Source organism: Silurus aristotelis (genome assembly GCF_946808225.1).
Source record: "Silurus aristotelis genome assembly, chromosome: 25".
Taxonomy (NCBI): domain Eukaryota; kingdom Metazoa; phylum Chordata; class Actinopteri; order Siluriformes; family Siluridae; genus Silurus; species Silurus aristotelis.
This window is the reverse complement of record NC_139598.1, coordinates 11,428,689-11,451,754: the sequence shown is the minus strand read 5'-3', so window position 1 is coordinate 11,451,754 and position 23,066 is coordinate 11,428,689. Positions and strand designations below refer to the sequence as shown.

General features: G+C 37.8%; 2 protein-coding genes across 10 annotated transcripts in view; both read left to right on the top strand.

The window, feature by feature from the left end:
• Window positions 1–5,651, top strand: part of vps13b (vacuolar protein sorting 13 homolog B) — a 104,756-nt gene extending 99,105 nt beyond the window's left edge. For all 8 annotated transcript variants that reach the window (XM_083529775.1, XM_083529770.1, XM_083529772.1 and 5 more), the window contains exons 55-62: window positions 234–352; window positions 1,379–2,157; window positions 2,422–2,598; window positions 2,804–2,974; window positions 3,082–3,258; window positions 3,462–3,564; window positions 4,271–4,517; window positions 4,612–5,651. In XM_083529775.1, the coding sequence (XP_083385901.1) occupies window positions 234–352; window positions 1,379–2,157; window positions 2,422–2,598; window positions 2,804–2,974; window positions 3,082–3,258; window positions 3,462–3,564; window positions 4,271–4,517; window positions 4,612–4,854 (2,016 nt within the window). In that variant the 3' untranslated portion in view covers window positions 4,855–5,651. The remainder of the gene's footprint in view (window positions 1–233; window positions 353–1,378; window positions 2,158–2,421; window positions 2,599–2,803; window positions 2,975–3,081; window positions 3,259–3,461; window positions 3,565–4,270; window positions 4,518–4,611) is intronic.
• A 4,986-nt stretch (window positions 5,652–10,637) lies between these two features.
• On the top strand, window positions 10,638–19,241 carry LOC310719851 (uncharacterized protein). 2 transcript variants are annotated; one of them, XM_083530019.1, is made up of 8 exons: window positions 10,638–10,788; window positions 11,670–12,011; window positions 12,220–12,249; window positions 14,462–14,770; window positions 16,551–16,706; window positions 18,511–18,561; window positions 18,792–18,842; window positions 19,041–19,241. In XM_083530019.1, the coding sequence occupies exons 1-8, from the start codon at window positions 10,719–10,721 to the stop codon at window positions 19,055–19,057; spliced, it is 1,026 nt and encodes a 341-aa protein (XP_083386145.1). In that variant the 5' UTR covers window positions 10,638–10,718; the 3' UTR covers window positions 19,058–19,241. The 2 variants fall into 2 exon arrangements, with proteins under 2 accessions (XP_083386145.1, XP_083386146.1); XM_083530020.1 differs by lacking the exon at window positions 18,792–18,842.
• The last annotated feature ends 3,825 nt before the right edge of the window (window positions 19,242–23,066 follow it).

Genomic DNA, 23,066 nt, shown 5'->3' with positions numbered 1-23,066 from the left:
TTCATTGTTGTCTTATCTACTGCAAGTTTCCTGTGGCTGTAAAAAGCTTAAACCATCACCTCTCACCAACATATGTGACAGTTGAGTTGCTATGTCTATAGGGTGTCTGTGGTCTATTATGGTTTATCTTAGGTGTAGCATTGCAAAAGAATCTACTACAAATTGTATGAATGGGAGGTCTTTAGAAGAATACTAAGGTAAATGTGTGTGCTTATGTTTTCTGTGTTCTCTAGGTAACAGCCTTGCCTGGTTTTGGCTGTTTGTATGTCACTGTAGCTTATCAGAGTGGCACAATTATCCTGACCCTTTCACCGGAGAGCAGTGATGATGCTGGGATCACTAGACATCACAGGTACACAATCCGTTCCAACCCTCAAAATGTCACCCCATTTTTAATGTTTTATTTTTTTTAAATAGGGAAAATACATTTGTATATAACAAATATTGTATAAAAACATAATAGAAAGAGTATGTAAAGATATAATGTTAATAAAGGTAAGGTTTTGTACAGTGTACTTACCTTGGAGATGAGACGACTTAAGCTAACTAAGATGCTGGTGGAGGTAGAGGGTAGAGGAGATAGGCGGAGGAGGATGGAAGGCTTTTTTTTTTTTTTTTTTTTTTCTTCCTTATATATTTAATCTTAGTTTTTGTCACAGTCACTTTCCACCTTGGAACTAAATTTGTACATTCGTACTGCCTGGCCAAGTCCTTTACTCGTAAACCTTGTTCATGTTTCTCGATAATTTCACGCTTTAATTCAATGAACATCATCCTCCTCTTCTCAGCATTGTCACTAAAACCTACTTTCTTGGGAGACATGGTTACAAGAAAGTTAGAAGAAGGAACTCTAACAAAGCAAGAAACCGCGAGCACAACGAATCACAGTGTTTACGAGGTGAACACATGAAAAGAACTAAAGAGCGTGTTGGAGGCTGGGGGATGCTGTGGCGTCACTGCTCACTATGCCATCTAGCAGAGGCGTCTCAAGCTTGTACCTCAATTTTTTGCTCGCGTAACAAAGCAAACAATCGACCGAGTGACGATTTGTACCTCGAAAAACTCGTACATCAATTCACTCATAGGTCAAGGTACCACTGTATAATACTCAGTACTTTAATGCCATTGTTGATAAAAAAAAAAAAAAAACCTCATAGGACAAAAGTATAGAAAGACATAGCTAGCTAGTGAAAAGCCATCAGAGCAACACTAGTTTTCACAAACGTTACACACTCAAACAATATACAAGACAATATGATTAGATTTTGAGAGATTATTGAGTGTCTGAGTGTCTTCCTTTCTTTCATATTGTCTTTGTATCAACAATTTATGCTGTATTATTTTTCTCTCTTGCTTTTTTTCTGTCTGTTTCTGACAGGGTGTGTAATCAGATGTTGTCCTGCCGTGCTAATCTAAGTGAGGTTAGCATAGTGCTTTGTGATGACATCACGAGTCCAAGTGGCTCGGTGGAGCTCTTGCGTTTAACCATGTCCAAGGTTCTGGTAGTGCTGCCTTTACCAGAGCCCACTTTGCATGACAAACCCACCTCTCAAGGTCACCATGTGCAGGTATTGTGTGGCAGCCTGCAGGTCGACAACCAGCTTTACAGCTGCTCCAGTTTTCATTTTCCTGTTCTGCTGTGTCAGGAGCAGATATTAGACACAGATTCTTGGGTGGGTGATAAGGACTTGATCATAAATCCTGAGACTTTGGAAGAGTTACGCAAGACGTGCTTCTTATGTGTGGGCCTCACACTGTCCAGCAATGGGTATGGCCTAGAACAGGTCAGCTTCAAACTTAAACCAGCCCGCATCTATTTGGAGGACACCTTCATATACTACCTGAAAACACTATTCCACACCTACGTACCTGCTTCCACTTCCGGAAACAAGAGTGTGTCAGGAGGAAGTGGAATTATTCCTGCTCAGGTTTACCAGTCAATGTTTACCCTTGTTTACCCTGTGCAACTTCAGCGACTGCTAATTGAGCCAGTCAGTCTACTGATCAGTATACATGCTTCTTTGAAGCTATATATTGCCTCTGACCACACACCGCTTTCCTTCTCCATTTTTGAAAGAGGGCCACTTTTTACCACACCACGCCAACTGATTCATGCACTTACTTTGCATTATGCTGCTGGAACTCTTTTCAGAGCAGGTGCGTTGCTCATCCTGTTACAATTTATATGTACACATACAGGCTTGATCATTTTAATCTCTAGCAAGCAAGAAAGTTAATTTCTGCTGTTGGCTGATATGCTGTGTGTGTGTGTGTGTGTGTGTGTGTGTGTGTGTGTGTGTGTGTGTGTGTGTGTGTGTGTGGGTGTGTGTGGGTGTGTGTGGGTGTGTGTGGGTGTGTGGGTGTGTGTGGGTGGGGGTGGTGGGTGGTTGGGTGTGATTTATTTTGTGGCTATTTGTGTAGGTTGGGTTGTGGGTTCTTTGGATATCCTGGGCAGTCCTGCAAGCCTGGTGCGCAGTATTGGAAATGGAGTGGCTGATTTTTTCCGGTTGCCATATGAAGGATTAACACGAGGTCCTGGAGCCTTTGTTACTGGTGTGTCTCGCGGAACAAGCTCATTTGTCAGGCACATTTCAAAGGGTAATATCAGTTTCACATTTTTTGCTTGCAATTATGCAAGTACTTTTTAAATACTATAAGCACAAGTTGAGCACAGTCAAAAGTATAAAAAAAAATTATAAAATAAATTGGTAAATAAACTGAGAAGCCTTTAGCAGAAAAAAAGAAATACAAAGCCACATTGCATGTTTTTAAACCCTCTCTCTTCACACCTGTTCGTGTATAGGCACTCTGACATCCATTACTAACTTGGCCACAAGTCTAGCACGGAACATGGATAGACTGTCTTTAGATGAGGAATATTACATGCGCCAAGAGGAGTGGAGAAGGCAGCTTCCAGAGACTCTGGGTCATGGCCTGCGCCAAGGCCTTTCCTGCCTGGGACTCAGCTTGCTGGGTCAGTCTTCATAATACTAGAAAATTCACACTCTCTTTCACTTTAGTTTAACCACATTGGTATGCCTCTTTGCATTTCAGTATATCCATATGTTTGTGTGCTTATAGGAGCAATTGCGGGTATCGTGGATCAGCCAATGCAAACATTTACAAGGTCTGTAGAAGGTCATAGCACAGCAGCCAGTACAGCCCGTGGTGTCATCTCTGGAGTGGGGAAAGGCATTGTCGGAGTTTTTACCAAACCAATCGGAGGTGCTGCTGAGCTTGTGTCACAGACTGGATATGGTGTGTGTGTGATTTTCTCTTATGTTTATAGTACTACATAGGTTTTATAGACATCTGCTGTAAATATATGTGCTCCCTTCATTTATACATGTTTAATTCATAGTGAGGTGGCATTGCAATGTGGTAAATTCATTTCAGATGTTTGTCAAGAACATATACTATATATTTAGTCCCACATCTTAATAAAGTTGATGTATTTGCAGGTATTCTGCATGGTGCAGGACTTTGGCATTTGCCAAAGCAGCAGTACATGCCTTCAAAGTTGAAATCAGCGGATGGACGCAATAGTCATCTCAAATATGTTTGGTGATGCATGCTTGTGCACGCGCGCACACACACACACACACACACACACACACACACACACACACACACACACACACACAGGACAGAGACATCATAGTAAAATGTTTTTATGGAAAACTAGTCGGTTTAGAAATGTATTCACACCTCAAAATGTTTTGCATTAGAAAAAAAATGCCTGTTGCTACGAACTGGACATTTTTTGTACTTATTGAGAGCCTAAAAGTATAAGGGGCTCCAGTAGCTTTCAGATGACACCATCATTCAATCATTTTAGCATCCCCAGGACAAAACAGATTTATAAATTTAAAGTATAGATTTAAACTTTTTGGAACGGAATGGATTCATGTGCACATTAGAATGGAAAACAACACACTTGTACCCTCTGATTGAATTGTTTTGCTGGTTATGTGTTTTCTTTTTAAAATGGAAATGTAGAAATGGATATTTTCATATAGTTGTGCTACAAAACCAGGCACTTCTTATTAACTTAATAATAAATCCTTAGAGTGAAAACTAGTTGTGCCAAGATCATCCTTTAGTGGTACAGATGTAGCCATTAAAAATGAACATGTACTTCTGAGTTTGACCAAATAAATTTTTGTCCTAAAAACTGTCTAAAACTATAAAAAGGATAATCCTGCTTTTATCCTTGATTATACACATTCTATATTTGGTCCATTTACTGTCTGTTTGTGTTTTATTACAGGAAGATGATGCAGTCTGTGGGGCAGGAAGTACACATGGCACTGTGCGTGTGCATGATGAGTAGTTCAGGGCAGGAGCATGCAGGCTGTTTGCTCTTAGGTGGGGAGGTGCTTTTTATTGTTAGTGTGTGCGAAGACACACAACAGCAGGCTTTTCCCATTACCGAGGTACAATGCCAACAGGATGCACACAACCCAGAAAAACTCACACTGACTCTGCAGCAGAGACGAGTAACCAGAAACAGTGAGGTGAGTTTTTTTCCTTTATTTCTGACTGGCTCACACATTTCAAAATTTCATTTCAATTTTTGCTTTATTAATTTTTTTTTTATTTATCACTCAGGGCGATGGTGTTCGTGAACGCTTATCTGAGCAGCAGTACCGATGGTTGATGGATTATGTAACTTGTGTGTCGCAGTATTTCTCCCCTTCCTCACTCTTCCAGCCAAAAGTCGTCATGTCAGCTGAACCGGCCCCAAGTATCACCAAAACTTATCATTACCATGCAGACCCTGCCTACATCCAAGTCTTCGTCTGTAAATTCAAAATGGTGAAGAACAAGGCACTAAGCATTGGCTTCACATGAGAATATTTAATGTGTCCTCAAGCATAGAATTAGTGAATGCTAATGACTTCTACTTGGACTGCCACTGATAAGCTGATCTCCGAGAGATATTTATTTGCTAGCGGTCCAGAGAGGTAAAAAAGAAACAAGAATTCTAAAAAGGATCTTATTATTAAACTAATTTATTAGAAAATAAATTGAAGGATTAAGCATTTAATTCAGTGTTGAGTGTAATATTTGACATATTACTTTGCAATCCTTTGAAAGCCACAGTACATGAACATTAAAACAGAAATAACCCAAGGCCTTTGCTGCTTCTCAATTCTCTTTAAAAGTGAAAAGTCCAAAATTCACCATTATAAGTAGTCGATTGCTCTATATGTCTGCATTTGAACAAATTGTTTGCCAAAGTAAATGTTTACATAGAAGACAAAACTAAATGGATGTGAATTAACACTTTATATTGTTTTGTTATGTTTATGCCATATTTTCATGATGCAAAAAAATGTATAATATAAAAATGTATGGTTGTGTCAAAGCAATTTGGGGGTCTTTTCTTCTGAGTGTGAGAGAAAATGACATTTTATTTGGACTGTGTTTAAACTGTGTCAAGTGGGGTTTTTTTAGCCTAAAGGTTATTTTTAATACAGATATTGTTAAACGCTAATTTACAAATAATTATCATTAGCTATTGCAAATGGCACCATGTGTATTACATGTATATATATCGAGAGAGAGAGAGAGAGAGAGAGAGAGAGAGAGAGAGAGAGAGAGTGAGTGAGAGAGAAAGGTTCTAAATAAAAAGATTTAAACATCCAGATGTCATTCATTGAGCTTTTTTTTTTTGTTCTTTTCACAAAATTGGCAATGAACAACCCTTTGCAGCGGGTGCAAAACAGTCATGTTCTGCAGGACAGCAGTAGGAGCTCTTCCATTGTCACTCAGGACTTATGTAACAGGTGCTAGGATGTAACAGGTGCTAGGAAAGGAACATGAGTAAATATGTTTATAACCTGAATACTGGTAGACCTACTAGGAGGACAGTGGAATTGAATAATAAAATTCAGTTTTTATTTTTTTTTTAAAAAAGTTTAATTATGAATTGGCCTCATCAATTAATACAATGCCCTCAACTAATATTGGCACCTTTGGCTAATGTACGAATTTATAGACTGCCTCAAACCGGATTCCAGGCTATATCAAAATGAGCTCATCCGCAAAACAGCTTACATCTCACAAAAGTAGTTATGTATCTTAATGTAGAATTTCAGTGGGATAAATCTCAATCATAATATTAATTTAATTAATCTGGGAGAGGCAGCAATCCATCAAGGACAATCTCTTGATGGTGATTGTCTACAATACCATTTAAACCATAATTATCATTTTATCTATACCCAAACCCGACTTGCTGGGGGTATAAATACTGGTGACTACCACCTGTCGACCTCCGGCTCGCTAGTGGTATTATCCATGTGTTCCTTTACTCATTTCCTACACTTAATTTACATTAAAAGGCAAAATCCTCTTTACACTTCAAAGGGAAAAACAGTATAAAATGAGCAGAGTTTGTTCTGCATTCTTTTTGACTCTGAGGAACCCAAAGTACTTCTTGAATTTTGTCAGTGCTATGCGGTTATAAACTATTTATTATGATCATCGTCTTTGTCTTTAAAATCATTTCTTACACTAATATGGCTCTGACAAAGTGTCTTAGTAGCAGGTTAGTAACAGGTTCAACCATATTGTTCAACCATGGCAAAAAGGGCTAAAATTTTTATTTAACAGGCCAAATTCATTTTGTCAATGGCTAAGTCCAAGGAATATTGCTCTTATGTGTCTGTTATGTGGCAAAAAGTTGTTGATCTTCACAAAACTGTGAAGAAATAAATGGTTCAAGTGGCAAAAAACCTTCAATGATCCTAGCTTGAGAATTGCAGTACTTAATTGCATTTTGGAGTCAGAAAGTCTCTTAACTAAATCCAACATTACCTACATTACAGGAACAAAAGCCTCTAATTCAAAAACAGACTCAAGAGACTTTACTTTGACAGACATTACTAGAACTTCAATAATGGATCAGGTTTTACAGTCCAATGAACCAAAGAGTGAATTGTTATGTAATAAACATAAGTGGTGGGTTAGGAGAGCTAGCCATATGGAAGTACTTCATGTTCACAATCAAATATTGTGGTGGCTTTTTAAATGCTTACAGGCAACCTATCAGGCTTTTCTGCCAGACTACCTGTACATTTTAGGTTTACACTATTACATGTGCATCTCAATAAATTAGAATGTCGTGGAAAAGTTCCTTTATTTCAGTAATTAAACTCAAATTGTGAAACTTGTGTATTAAATAAATTCAATTCACACAGACTGAAGTAGTTTAAGTCTTTCGTTCTTTTAATTGTGATGATTAGGGCTCCCGTTTAACAAAAACCCACCAATTTAATATCTCAACAAATTAGAATATGGTGACATGCCAATCAGCTAATCAACTCAAAACTCCTGCAAATGTTTCCTGAGCCTTCAAAATGGTCTCTCAGGTTGGTTCACTAGGTTACACAATCATGGAGAAGACTGCTGATCTGACAGTTGTCCAGATGACAACCATTGACACCCTTCACAAGGAGGGTAAGCCACAAACATTTATTGCCAAAGAAGCTGGCTGTTCACAGAGTGCTGTATCCAAGAATGTTAACAGAAAGTTGAGTGGAAAAAAAAGTGTGGAAGAAAAAGATGCACAACCAACTGAGAGAACCGCAGCCTTGAGAGGCTCGTCAAGCCAAATCAGGTTTCTGTTAAATGTGAGCCAAAATCATCAAAATTAAAAGAAAACAAAGACTTAAACTACTTCAGTCTGTGTGCATAAAATTTATTTAATACATGATTTTCACAATTTGAGTTAAATTACTGAAATAAATGAACTTATCCCCGACATTCTAATTTATTGAGCTGCACCTGTATGTACATTTAGATACATGACATCATAGATTCTATAAAGTGTCAACAGACATCAAATGAACACTTAATGCCTCTGCCAGAATGTTTAAAATAGTCCATGATTGGATTCCAGTCCCCTGACCTGAACCCCAAAGAGATCCTGTTTGGTTAATAAAAATCTGGAGAAATTCTGTATAGAGGAATGGTCTCAGATCTTTTGTCTTTTATTCTACAACCTCATCAGGCATTATAGTAGATTATCAGTCAGATTAAAAATGAGTAAAAACAATTGACTATCATTTTGACTATGATAAAGTAGGAAGGGGGGGGGGGTTATTGAAAGAAAGATAGATCAAGCAGAAAATTTTTTTTTTTGATATTTAATGTATTTCACTGGTTAAATGTTTAATTTTACCAACATTTATAATACATTAGGGCAAAATCCGTTAATATTTATGAAATGAAGAATTATGAAATATCAACAAACCATTGATTACAACGTTGTTCAGGTCAAAAGTTAAGCAGAATCTTTATACCTTATGCTGATGTATTTAGAGTAAAGAAATAAGGACTACAGGCTGTGCATACAGAAATAGTGATATACTGTAGTTTTAAGTGTCATATCTGAATGTAAGTGTCATAGCTAAATGTTTTACAATTTAGAGTTGTAAATTATATATTAATTGAAAATTAAATGTGTTTTTTTTCATGTCCAAAAGACTACAAGACAGCATTTATATAATTTTACTAACAAACAAACAAAAACTTGCAGTTTGCCACCTAATATGTTCCTAGATGTAAAATGTATTGCATTCAAACACAAGAATAGAACTGCAAGCCCTGTATCAAAACATTTTGGTATGAATATGTGATGCACCCCTATAATAATATATATATATATATATATATATATATATATATATATATATATATATATATATATATATATATATATATATATATATATATATATATTAATCATCTGGCCCTCACCCACCTGGACAACAAGAACTCATATGTACGAATGCTGTTCATAGACTTCAGCTCAGCATTCAACACAAAATCATCCCTCAGCACCTGATTGAGAAGCTGAGCCTACTGGGCCTAAACACCATTCTCTGTAACTGGATCCCAAACTTCCTGACTGAGAGACTTCAGACAGTCCGGATCAGAAACAGCATCTCCAGCACCACCACACTGAGCACTGGGGCTTCTCAGTCCACTGCTGTTCACTCTGCATACTAACAACTGTGTAGCAATGCACAGCTCGAATCACATCATCAAGTTCGCCGATGACACGACCGTGGTGGGTATCATCAGCAAGAACGATGAGTCAGCATACAGAGAGGAGGTGCAATGGTTAACTGCCTGGTGTGGAGCGAACAACCTATCTCTGAACGTTGACAAAAGAGAGACCAGAGTGACCATTCTCCACTGAACATTGATCGATTCTCCGTGGAGATCGTCAAGAGCACCAAATTCCTTGGTGTTCATTTGGCGGATATCCTCTCCTGGTCACTCAACACCAGCTCCATCACCAAGATAACTCAGCAGCGTCTTTACTTCCTGAGAAGGCTGAGGAAAGAACCCCCCCATCCCCCGCCCCCATTCTGACCATGTTTTATAGAGGGATTGAGAGCATCTCGAGCAGCTGCATCACTGCCTGGTTTGGGAACTGCTCCGTCTCGGAGCAACAAGACCCTACAGCGGACAGTGAGGACAGCTAAGAAGATCATCAGAGTCTCTTTCTTCCCTATATCATAGACATTTACACCACACGCTGCATCCGCAAAACCAACAGCATTGTGGACGACCACACACACCCGTCACACACACTCTTCACTCTCCTACCATCAGGGAAGCGGTTCCGAAGCATTCGGGCCTCACATCCAGACTGTACAACAGTTTCCTCCCGCAAACCATCAGGCTTCTCAACACAGAACTAAACTGAAACTCATGCACACACACACACACACACACACACACACACACACACACACACACACACACACACACACACACACACACACGCACACACAACCCGGACTTAAACACACAATCATACTCACTTCACACATACATGTGTACAGCACCACTCATATTACATCACCTCATTACTACAAACTGTTTTACATGCTGTTTTTGCACATCTCTTTTTGAATGCTGCTATTGCTCTTTTGCTTATTTTGTTTACATTTTCATTTATATACAATGCTCACTCCTGTACTTAGTACTCTTTTACACACCGCAGTTTGCAATATACAATAGGTTTACTGGCAGCGCTTTTTGTGTCTTGCGGATTTGTCCTACACTGTCTTGTGTTGTCTTGCACTGTCCTGTATTCTCTTGCACTTGCATCTTGTGTCAAAATGCACTTCATGTGGCAGGACACTTACTAGTCCTTAGCTTTGTGTTTTCTGTGATGGAGCTTTATGTTGTTGTATGTAGTACCATGTTTCTGGAGGAACGTTGTTTCATTTCATGTACAGTGTCAACTATATATGGTTGAATTGACAATAAAAGCTTCTAACTTGAATTAACAATATATATATGTGTGTATATATATATATATATATATATATATATATATATATATATATATATATATATATATATATACACACACACACACACACACACACACACACACACACTGCATATCACTGCCACAGTACAAGTAAAATTTAAACAGGCAGAAAACAAATAATAAAAAAAAATTTTTTATGTTGCCATCAACAATTATTATTTTCCTTACACTGTTCATTATTACAACTAAAATGATATGTTATATGAAAAAAGCACGTCTTTACAGAATTTTGGAAATTAAGCGTATTTCCTTTTCTCTTTCAAACTAGGAAGTAAAACTGAAGTCGCACAGAAAGTGATCTACTTTGAGGAAGGCTTAATAACTGCAGAAACCGCCTTGTACTGACAAAAGCTGAATGATGGCGTGCTGGTTTAATTTTTACTATGTAACATTTCTCCTAATGGTGACCACAGCAGAACGAGAACGTGAGTTTGAGTGCTATTGCTTTGTGTTATATTCTAAGTGTTTACATATTCTATTAATGCCTACATCTTGGTTCTAGTCTGGGATTCCTATATGATTCATATTCATATTTATGGGAATGAGGAATTATGATTCAACAAATATCAACAAACCACTGATTACAACGCTGTTAGGGTTGAAAGTTAAGCAAAATCTTTATACCTTTTGCTGGTGTATTTCGAGTCAAGGAAATTGACTACAGGCTGTGCATACTGAACTAGTGATATAGTTAGATTGTCATATCTTAATGTTAGTGTCATAGCTAAATGTAGAATTTTTCATGTCCAAATGACTACAAGACAGCATTATATAATTTTACTAACAAATCATAAACTTTCAAACATAAAGGTGCATACTGCTTCTAAAAAAATACTTATAGCAGCATTCTGGCTCGGTACAGACCATGAGCCTGCTGCGCGTTATACTAATTTATAATCCTAATTCTAACTTATCCAAAAAAGCAAAGATGCTCATATATTAGAACACTGCAACAGTCTGGAGAGAATACAGCATTGTGATGTGTGTGTCAGTTTGAGACTCTCAGATGGAGAATATTATAAATGCGAGGTCCAGAAAATCCAGGCTAGCCGAATAGTCAGTAAAATTTTTATATATTCATTTTATATAAATAATAATATTTTTGTTGTCTATTTTGATTCTCAGCTGAATATTTTTCTACACAAAAATGTTTTAATGATTTGCAGGATACTAATGTCATTTCATGTTTCCATAAATGTATATCACTATAATTGCAATATATTATTTTATTTTTTTGATTGAGTATTTAAATGCGCCAACTACATTATTTGCCCTGTTGTTTTTGACTTCTCTTTCTTGTGCCTAGCGTGTGAAAAACTGAAGAGTGTTGCGGCACCGCTGAATTCAGTAGTTACACTTACATGCCCTTTAACACCAGGGTTCCCAGATGTCACTTGGGAAGTTCTTCAAGGCGAAAGCGCAGAAAAGGTTGTTTCTGGAAAAAACTGTTCCTATTCCTGCAACATCGACGGCAATAACAATAAAGACCAGAAACCTCTATGTAAAATGAGAACAGTGTCAGATATACAAAAAGGAACTGGATCACTGATTATTAGTCATGTGAAGAACACAGATGGGGTTTGGTATCGATGCTCAGTGAAAAACACCACCTGGTCTAAATGTTTTGAAGTAAAGATTACTGTAAAAGGTTTGTTTCTACACAAATATAAATTATTGTAGGCAGTGTGATTGCAGTCTTAATAGTATAATAATAATAATAATAATAATAATAATAATAATAATAATAATAATAATAAAAACAACAACAATAATAATAAATCTGTTTAAATGCATGCATATGTGAATATAATTTTGTGGATTTATTTTACTTTTCCCTGTTTCTCATATCATTTCAGAAGAGCCTCAACTTCACAGTAAGATAAAAGGTAAAGCAGGATGACTGTAGTTTGTGTATAAGTATAATTAAAATGTCAAATTATATTGTATTTGTCACATACACATTCATATAGAGAACAACATGTAGTGAAAAGCTTTTTATGACTGTAAACAGTCATTTTTATAACATGAAATAAGAAAAAGTTAATTATATAAAAAATATAAAATTAAATTAAGATTTTGCTGTGACAGTCCAGTGTTAAGGTGACAGTGTGCATTTGTGCAAAGAATTTGTGCAACAAATAAGAAGTGAGTGAGAAAAAGAAGTCCGGGTACTAGGTGCTAGGTGTTTCTTGGTTTAGACTCCAAATGGCCTGCGGAAAGAAGCTCCTCCTCATTCTCACTGTGTTTGCCTTCAAGGAGCGAAAGCGCTTCTCTGAATACAACACATAAAGAGCCCATTGTTGGGATGGCTAAAGATCCTTCACAATCTTCCTGGCCCTGGTCCGGCACCGCTTGCTGTAGATGTCCTGCAGGTCAGAAAGCTCAGTGCAGATGGTACGCTCAGCTGACGTCACCTGTCAGGACGCTCAAAATGGTGCAGGTGTAGAAAGTCCTTAGCACCTGAGAATATAGTTTTAAGTCCCTTAAGCGTCTCATATAGTACAGATGTTGCTGGTTTTTTATTTTATTTTATTTTTTTAACCAGGGTATTGATGTGACAGGACCATGACAGATTCTGCATGACGTAAACACCTAGGCACCGGAAACTGTCCACTCTCTCCAATGGGGTCCTGTTAATCTTTAGCAGTTGGTATGACTGCTCCTGCTTCGTGCTTAAGTCCTCTATTAACTCCTTGGTTTTGCTGACGTTTAGGGGAAGATTCTTTTCCTGGCACCATCTCCCAGGTTTTCATCTCCTGTAGGTAGGCCTTCTTGTTGTTGTTGAAGATCAGGCCCACCACAACAGTGTCATCAGCAAACTTGATGATGGTGGTAGAGTTGTAAGTGGACAAACAGTCATATGTGTACAGTGAGTGCAGCAGGGGGCTCAGAACACAACCCTGAGGAGCTCCAGTGCTGAGGTTGAAGGAGGATGAGGTGTGTTTGCCCTCCCATACAACTGTGGTCTGTTGTCCTCAGCAGTGTAGTGGATCCAGGATGTCCAGTAGTGATAAGTCTTTCATTCATTAAAAAAAATATATATTTATTTAGACAATGTCCACATGAATAGCAGTGTGGTGTTTTAATAACCAATTTTATACATAATGAAAGTAATGTTTGTTTTGTACTTTTTCTTTTTGCATGAGAAACAAGCTCAGCATTGCGCAGGGACTTTTCAGTGCACTACCTAATCACTAAATGATCCAAATATTCATATTACAATGCCCATTTACCTCTCCCAATCATTGTAAGATTATTATTATTCGTGGAATTTATATTATATGGACAGCCTGGTGCTTGTACATCTCCACCCTGGGGAAGAGACAGCACCAGGGTGCATTATGGGAAGAAGGCTAATTAGCAAATGCATTGTGATGCTCTGGCAAATGTTCTGCTTGAAAGCTTTGTGTCCCGGCTATCATAAAGATGTTAAATGAAACCAGACACCTGCCTAAGTTTGTACCAGGAGAGCAAGCTGGTGGCGACTGTGGCAAGGAAAAACTCTCAAGCTGGCATAAGGAAGAAACCAGACTCAAGAGGGAACCCATCCTCATCTGGGTCACACCAAATGTCCATTTATTACAGCTAAACGATGTCAAGGTGTGCAGTTCTCCAATCGAAGAGAACACTATACAAATGCAGGTCTGGACGAAGTGGACAAATCCGAGGAGGGGAGAGATGCAGAAAGACTGGTCACTGGAAACTCAGGAGCATGTTTAACTCAACCTAAAGAGAAAGAGAGAGAGAGAGAGACAAGAGGGGTGACAGGGAGAGAAGGATATGGATTATTATGTGTCCTTATGTGTCCTCATATTATTGATGTGACTTTAGTTGCTGAGTTTAGACACTGTGGCCTAATTTCAGCTCATAGAACGAAACAGCAGGTTTACAAGATGATGCAAAATATTCATAAAAAATATTATTGCAAGTTAAATTAAGTTTCTCAGGAGGAAAAATAATTATATTTAATTAAGATTCATCGTTTTCATAGATCTTGCCTCTATAGACTCTTTTAAACGTTCATTACGCTGAGACCCATGCATCTGATTATGACCTTATAATTCCTTTTTTGTGTTTTTTTGTGTGATTTTTTCCTAGATTGCAAAACCATTGGTCCATTCAAAGCAGTGCTGAACTCAACATTTATGCTTCAATGCCCTTTGGCCAAATCACCTCTTGATGAGGTAATCTGGGGCTCTGTTGAAGGTCTGACTGTTCCTATAACTCCCTGCATTTCAAGTGGAGCTTGCATATCAAGTGGATCCCAGAAACCACTATGTGAGAGAGCTAAAACAATGAGGAATGGGTCACTGGTTATAAGTCATGTGGATTCTACAGATTTCCATTGGTTCTTGTGTGCAAATGCAAATTCCACATTATGCTATCAATTTAAACTTACTGCCAAAGGTTTGTTTCAAAAAGCTTAATTTTTAACTGAATATGACCACATAATATTGAGAATGCACAAAAAATGTTGTACTTCTGTTTTGCATTAAAAGTATGAGTGTGGGTCAAATAAAAACGTACATGTACTGACTAAGTACTTTAGTAATAAACACTGTAGTAATACTGTTCAGGACCTCACTTTGCTCAGCTTATCTGGCATTAAAAATTATTATATAAGTAAATTCACATGTTTGTAAATTTTTCTATGCTTATGGAAAAAATACTTATTAACATAATTCAAAGCTTGTGGACAGTATTTGCACAATTTGATGCCATGCACATTAACAGTCAGTCATTTCTTTTCCAGACATATTACAAATTATTATTATAATACCAGTAAATATAAAGGAAAAACAGTAATTGTATTCTAAATGTAAACATTAAGAGTTGGTGTTTTCTGATTACTTAATAAATGTATACAATGTTTCATAGGTGCCTTCAATCTGTCAGACACTTCCTGGACAGTGCACATACATTGCTAAGTAAAATAAAAAGATATAGAAGTCAGATAGAAACGTTTCTCTATCTCTTAAGTTCATTTAAAGAACAAAGGATATATAACACAACAAAAAAATATATGTTAAAAATTATTGTCTCACCAGCAGTTTAAAAATCTAATCATGAGACATGTCATTCATGAAATGCTGTAGGGGTGAGAGATAATCAGACTAGCCATACAGAAAAAAAGATAAAGAATTGTAAACAACAGAAAGAAAGAGGCCAATAGGGTAGATAAATATCTGACAGGTTTCAGCTTATGTACACAAATTGAACAATTACTTCTTGTTAAAACAAAAACAGCACAGGTGTGTTTCAAACAATTGTAAACATTTTTACCAAATGTTTTTCACCAATTGAAAATTAATTGTAAAAAAAATTAACCACTTAAATTTAAAAATTTTTACTATCTGCTCTCACATGTGGTGTCTTATGCAATTAGCATGTAAGGCCCCATCCAAACATATATGAATAAAAAAAAAATTTTTTTTTTTTGTTTGTTTGCCTATTTTATGTGTTGAGATTGTTTTGTACTGTTGTTGTTTTTTTTTTTTATGTGGGTAGGAAAATAATGAAAATGCTGACCTCACAGCATGAAACGTTCCAAATGTTCTTTGTGGTTTTGCATAGGACTTTATTTATCAAGACTGTTAAGTAGGTTAATTTACATTAGACTCTGTAACTTTTAGAACGTATTTAATTTAATGTTGTTTTATTATTACATACTAGTAAAAGAATACAAATGCATCTGTAGTACAAACCATACTGTGAATGAAGATTTTAGACAAAATGCAGTCTTGCAGGTAGTAAAGTTTGCAATCATAGATATTTTTGACTGCAAAATTGTATTCCTGCATGTAACCTTTTTTAGTGCTCAATGCACTTTTAGCTAAACTGCATTCATTAATCCTTGATAAACGTTTCTAAACTTATTCCTATTTTGCTAAGCAAAATAGACAGTTAAAGTAATCTACTATAATACCCACAAAAAAGCAACATTGAGGTTTCTTTTTTAGCAGCGCTGGATAGAAAAGGCAGAGCCAGAAGAAAGGAGAAAAAAGTGTCAGGGCTTAAATAAACACTCAAATGCACAGGGCTAGCTAATGCATCAGCCACATAGTGTTTAGCTATCCATCTTCCTTGAGGCAGCCTAAGCTTTCTGTTCAAGGTGCTTATTAATCATCACTATTTTGTCACTGTTTAAAATAATTAAAATAAATGTTGATTTTTTTTATACTTGCAGGTGAAGGTAATTCTGCAACACAAAGCCCACAGATGCAAACAAAAAATTATACCAAAGTGATGATTACCTCGGCAACATTCATTCTTCTGTTTGTGGCCATGCTGGTTGGAGTGTGTATGTGGTTCAGAAAACAAAAAATGAAAAGAACACATGAAGGTTTGAACTTTTCTCATCACCATCTTTTTCTTGTTGCTGTTTTAGTGTTATGTAATAGCTCAGTGATACTGACTCAGTGTTAATAATTTGAACTAAATACAGTTTACAAAATAATGCACTAATTTGCTACTGTCACAGATATTTGGACGTAACAGCAGTTAGGCCAAACTATAAAGAGGTATAATAAAAACGTAAATTCTTTGTTCAAGTTCTTGAAAAATACCCCTACACTGCCGAATCATATGGCAGAATAAATTATTCTGGTATTATTACAGTGCAAACAGACAATTCTAAATAAAACTGCCAAAATAAAGTTATCAGAGTTTAGCTAGAACTGAAACAAGTTAGTGCTGAAAAAATACTAAGAAGTTACTAAGAATCTCAGTTATTTTATTATACAGATGGTCCCCGAGTTACAAATGTTCGACTTACGAGTTTTCGATCGCACGATGACGATAGCGACACGACAATATTGTACAAATATTTAACATTTCACGCAACAGCACAGGCAGCAGCGTACGATGTACGATGCGTTGGACACGCAGCTGGGGGATGCTCCACTCTCGCTAGCGGTTGACGGAGTAAAGTCTCATGGTGTATTTTTTTCACACTTTTTTCAATTTTATTTTTGTTCAAACTTTTTCAAACAGCAATTTAAGTGATAAGTACATGTCTTCCAAGCGCCAAGAATGTCTCCTGCTTGTAGTGAAAAAAAAAAGAAGAGGAAAGCAATCAGTTTAGAGCAGAAAATGAAAATTATAAAACAGGCTGTCACTGTCACAGTCATAGCACCATCTTCAACGATGGGGTCATCGTAACGTAGCTCCATCGTAAGTAGAGGAATACCTGTATATACAAACCAATTACTGAATCCCTCATGGTGTAACCCATATAAATGATTTTCTTTCTCATAAACTCCAACCCCATAATGAGTTTCTTCTGATTGCCCTAAGAAAGGTTTGGGTATAGAACTTGTGTAAATAAAGCTCCTCTGCTGTTTTAAAAAAGAAATACTGCAACTATTATAGGCATCTACTGTGCTGGGGTTAAACTGCAACTAAACATGATAATTTGTGCACTGTTATATAGTTAGTTTTGAAATGTAGCTACTTACCCAGGAAAAATTATATTAACATTCCAAAAAGAAATACAGATAGTATCAGAGTTCCGATGGTTTGACGATGCTTATTTATTAAATAAAAAACATGCATATTTTAAAGAGAGTTTCAACATTTGACAGATATCCTACATTTACAGTGCATCCAGAAAGTATTCATACCATTTACTTTTTCCACATTTTATTATGTTACTTATTCCAAAACAGATTAAATTCATTATTTTCCTCAAAATTCTACAAACAACATCCCATAACGACAACATGAAAGAAGTGTATCTGAAAACATTGCAAATTTATTAAATCAATCTTTTTTTCATCAGATCAGAGAATTTTGTTTCTCATGGTCTGAGAGTCGTTCTGGTAAACTCCAGGCAGGCTGTTATGTGCTTTTTGAGTGGCTTCAACCATAATGGCCTGATTGGTAAAGTGATGCAGAGATAGTTGTTCTTTTGCAATGCTGGAGTTCTTTCAGAGTGTCAATTGGGTTCTTGCTCACCTTCCTGACTAAGGCCCCTCTAATTTCTGGATGCACTGTAGCTACAGTGAAGCAAATAATGCAATAAAATGTATTGTCATACAAGCCTCAGCTTGTCATGCAGATGTTCAGACTGGTTCCTCATTACTATTGTCAAGATTATAACAATAATAATAGTAATAAAAAATCTTAATGACTCCTCTTTCTCACAGTTTCTGAATTAGACCATCAGTATGAAAATTTGGAAGACATTTTACAAAATGGTACGTATTTTTTCTTTCAATAAAATCAGTTGCTGTATACACTGTATGGCCAAAACCATCCATGTGTTTCACATCATGTTCACATGCATTTGGCCAAATAGCACATGCAGTAAGTATCGTGTATTTTCATAGCAATACTTTTGACAAATAAACAATTTCCTCTTTAACTATTTGTTTATTATATTTTCACAAATATTTCTTTTCATATTCCTTATTTCTTTTCTTTCCAGATAATTTTCACTATAGTTTAGTTCAGTTTGGACATAAAAGCACACATACTTGTAAGTTTCTATCATTTTAATACTATTGTGTATACTTCAGTGAAAAGTGCACTTAACTGGAAATATGATGATGATGATGATGATGATGATGATGATGATTATTATTATTATTCATTACAAATGATTGTTATTAATTATGAAGAGACTTTCTTATTTTCTTTTAAACTGGCTTAATTATTTTCAATTGTCTCCCAACAGTTGCGCAAAGGCAGTAAGACACATCAAAATTCCATTCTGTTCCCTAACCATGTGTCTGTTTAAACGTTTTTTTGCACCTGAACTAATTTTTTTTTTTACTTTTTCCTTGTTGTTTGTAATCATATTCGTATGCATACCAAATATGTCTTCAAAGTGCATGTGCAGTCTTGATAATATTAAACACCTAAATGTAAGCTTAAATATAAATTAACTTTGTGATTTTATATGGTGTGTTGCATCACATTATGGGATAATTTTATCACTATTATGCAATCCTATTAACAAATAAACTGATTGATGTCAACTACCTCATCTATTTAAAACATCTAGTGATCCTTATCAGTGAGACTATGGATATCAATGTAAAAAACATACTCAGGATGTTCTACAGTGGATACCACTCTTATTATCTCAGGCTTCAACAATATCAGCTTTAAACTGTTGGGATGAAAGGCCTGACATTCTAATCATGTATCCTGCCATGAAAACTCTGTGGATATTGTAAAGCCTCACACATTAGAGAATGTAAAGGAAAATGAGATAGTACAGTAGTTATATTTAGTCGTCTTGGACCAATAGTCAATAAAAATTGACAAGTATCAAAAAAACATAATGACAAATTCCCAGATTGTCCAGATCAATTTGACAAATTTTTTGACAAAATTCAATTTAAGTAACTCCAATTAAAGTTTAACTCATTTATGGTATTCCCGGTCATGTCATACAAGTTGCAAGAATTAGACAGTGAAAAAAAAAAGAATACTTACCCCTTTTTTGTGTTTACCCTAAACAACCTGTAAAACAAATTTGTACTGTAATTTCCGGACTATAAAGTGCACCCATATATAAGCCACACCAACTGAATTTTACAAATATTTTTATTTTTAACATAAATAAGCCACACCTGTCCATAAGCCGCAGGTGTCTACACTGAAACTGATGAACTTTACAGTCTTTAACAAAACAGTGTTTGTTACACGGTGTAACGGGTGAAATATGTTGTGGCTCCTTTAAGAGCAGAGCGGTATTTTGGAAATAGCCTGCCGCTGCTTTTTTTTCGGTATTACTGCATGTGTGCAAGAACGAGGATTATGTCCTTATTATTTTCTGATGCTCAACCCAGCCATTAGGGGGGCACAAGCCAGTGTACTCTTAGTGCCGGTCCCAAGCCCGGGTAAATGGGGAGGGTTGCGTTAGGAAGGGCATCCAGCGTAAAACATGTGCCAAATCAAATATGCGGATCACAAATGAGAATTTCATACCGGATCGGTCGAGGCCCGGGTTAACAACGACCGCCACAGGTATCGTTAGCCGACAGGGTACCGGTGGAAATTGGGCTACTGTTGGCCGAAGGAGGAGAAGGAGAGGAGGAAGGCGTCTACAGAGACGGCAGAAAAAGGAGCAGTGTAGGAGAGTAGAGGTTCGGGTTGGTACTTTAAATGTTGGTACTATGACGGGTAAAGGGAGAGAGATAGCTGATATGATGGAGAGGAGAAAGGTAGATGTGTTGTGTGTTCAGGAGACCAAGTGGAAAGGGAGTAAGGCCAGGAACATTGGAGGTGGGTTTAAACTGTTTTATCATGGTGTGGATGGGAAGAGAAATGGTGTAGGGGTGATTCTGAAGGAAGCATACAGTAAGAGTGTAGTGGAGGTGAAGAGAGTTTCTGATAGGGTGATGATCGTGAAGGTGGAAGTTGAAGGGATGATGATAAATGTCATCAGTGCCTATGCTCCACAAGTTGGCTGTGAGATGGAGGAGAAAGAAAGATTCTGGAGTGAATTAGATGAAGTGGTAGATGGTGTACCTAGGAAAGAACGATTGGTGATTGGGGCAGACTTTAATGGGCATGTAGGTGAAGGGAACAGAGGTGATGAGGATGTGATGGGTAGGTATGGTTTTAAGGAGAGGAATGTGGAAGGGCAGATGGTGGTAGATTTTGCTAAAAGGATGGAAATGGCAGTGGTGAACACGTATTTTAAGAAGAAGGAGGATCATAGGGTGACGTATAAGAGTGGAGGAAGGTGCACACAGGTGGATTATCTTCTGTGTAGGAGATGCAACCTGAAGGAGATTGGAGACTGTAAGGTGTTGGCAGGGGACAGTGTAGCTAGACAGCATCGGATGGTGGTCTGTAGGATGGTTTTGGAGGCGAAGAAGAAGAGGAGGAAAGTAAGGTTTGAAAGAAGAATAAGATGGTGGAAACTGAAGGAGGAAGAGTGTAGTGTGAGGTTCAGGGAAGAGGTCAGACAGGGGCTTGGTGGTGGTGAAGAGGTGCCGGATGATTGGGCAACTACTGCAGGAGTGATGAGGGAGGCAGCTAGAAAAGTACTTGGTGTGACATCTGGAAATAGAAAGCAAGACAAGGAGACGTGGTGGTGGAATGAGGAAGTGCAGGAGAGCATTAGGGGAAAGAGATTGGCAAAACAGAAGTGGGATCGACAGAGTGATGAGAAGAGTAGGCAGGAGTACAAGGAGATGCGGCAGCAGGTTAAAAGGGATGTGGCGAAAGCCAAGGAAAAGGCATATGAGGAACTGTATAAGAGGTTGGACACTAAGGAAGGAGAAAAGGATTTATACAGATTGGCCAAGCAGAGGGACCGAGCTGGGAAGGATGTACTGCAAGTTAGAGCAATAAAGGATGGAGAGGGAAATGTGTTGACTAGTGAGGAGAGTGTGTTGAGAAGATGGAGGGAGTATTTTGAGCAGCTGATGAATGAGGAAAATCAGAGAGAGAGAAGGTTGGAGGATGTGGAGTTGGTGAAGCAGGATGTAGATAGGATTAGTAAGGAGGAAGTGAGAGCAGCGATTAAGAGGATGAAGAATGGAAAGTCGGTTGGACCAGATGACATACCGGTAGAAGCGTGGAGATGTTTAGGAGAGATGGCAGTGGAGTTTTTAACCAGATTGTTTAACAGGATTCTGGAAGGGGAGAGGATGCCTGAGGAATGGAGAAGGAGTGTGCTGGTACCGATCTTTAAGCATAAGGGAGATGTGCATACCTGCAGTAACTACAGGGGAATTAAGTTGATCAGTCACACCATGAAGTTATGGGAAAGAGTAGTGGAAGCCAGGCTGAGAGAAGAGGTGACCATCTGTGAGCAACAGTATGGTTTCATGCCGAGGAAGAGCACCACAGATGCCTTATTTGCTTTGAGGATGTTGATGGAGAAGTATAGAGAAGGACAGAAGGAGCTGCATTGTGTATTTGTGGATTTAGAGAAAGCGTACGACAGGGTGCCGAGAGAGGAGTTGTGGTATTGTATGAGGAAGTCTGGTGTGTCAGAGAAGTATGTGAGGGTGGTGCAGGACATGTATGAGGACAGTGTGACGGCAGTAAAGTGTGCAGTAGGTACGACAGACTGGTTCAGGGTGAAGGTTGGACTGCATCAAGGATCGGCCCTGAGCCCTTTCCTGTTTGCAGTGGTGATGGACAGGTTGACGGACGAGGTCAGACAGGAGTCTCCCTGGACTATGATGTTTGCAGATGATATTGTGATTTGTGGTGAGAGTAGAGAGCAGGTTGAGAAGAGCCTGGAGAGGTTGAGATATGCGCTGGAGAGAAGGGGAATGAAAGTCAGTAGGAGTAAGACAGAGTACATGTGTGTGAATGAGAGGGAGGGCAGTGGAGTGATGCGGTTGCAGGGAGAAGAGGTGGAGAAGGTGGAGGAGTTCAGGTACCTGGGGTCAACAGTGCAAAGTAATGGAGAGTGTGTTAGGGAAGTAAAGAAAAGAGTGCAGGCAGGGTGGAGTGGGTGGAGAAGAGTGACAGGAGTGATTTGTGATAGAAGAGTATCTGCAAGAATGAAAGGGAAAGTTTATAGGACTGTGGTGAGACCTGCGATGTTGTATGGATTAGAGACAGTGGCATTGAGTAAAAAACAGGAGGTGGAGCTGGAGGTAGCAGAGCTGAAGATGTTGAGGTTTTCGTTGGGAGTGACGAGGATGGACAAGATTAGAAATGAGTTTATTAGAGGGACAGCACATGTAGGATGTTTTGGTGACAAGGTGAGGGAGGCGAGATTGAG

Coding starts and splice junctions, on each gene's coding strand:
- LOC310719851 (XM_083530019.1), top strand. CDS start 10,719: ATGATGGCGTGCTGGTTTAATTTTTACTATGTAACATTTCTCCTAATG. Junction 14,771..16,550: donor ATTTAAACTTACTGCCAAAG/GTTTGTTTCAAA, acceptor TTATACTTGCAG/GTGAAGGTAATTCTGCAACA. Junction 18,562..18,791: donor GGAAGACATTTTACAAAATG/GTACGTATTTTT, acceptor TTTTCTTTCCAG/ATAATTTTCACTATAGTTTA.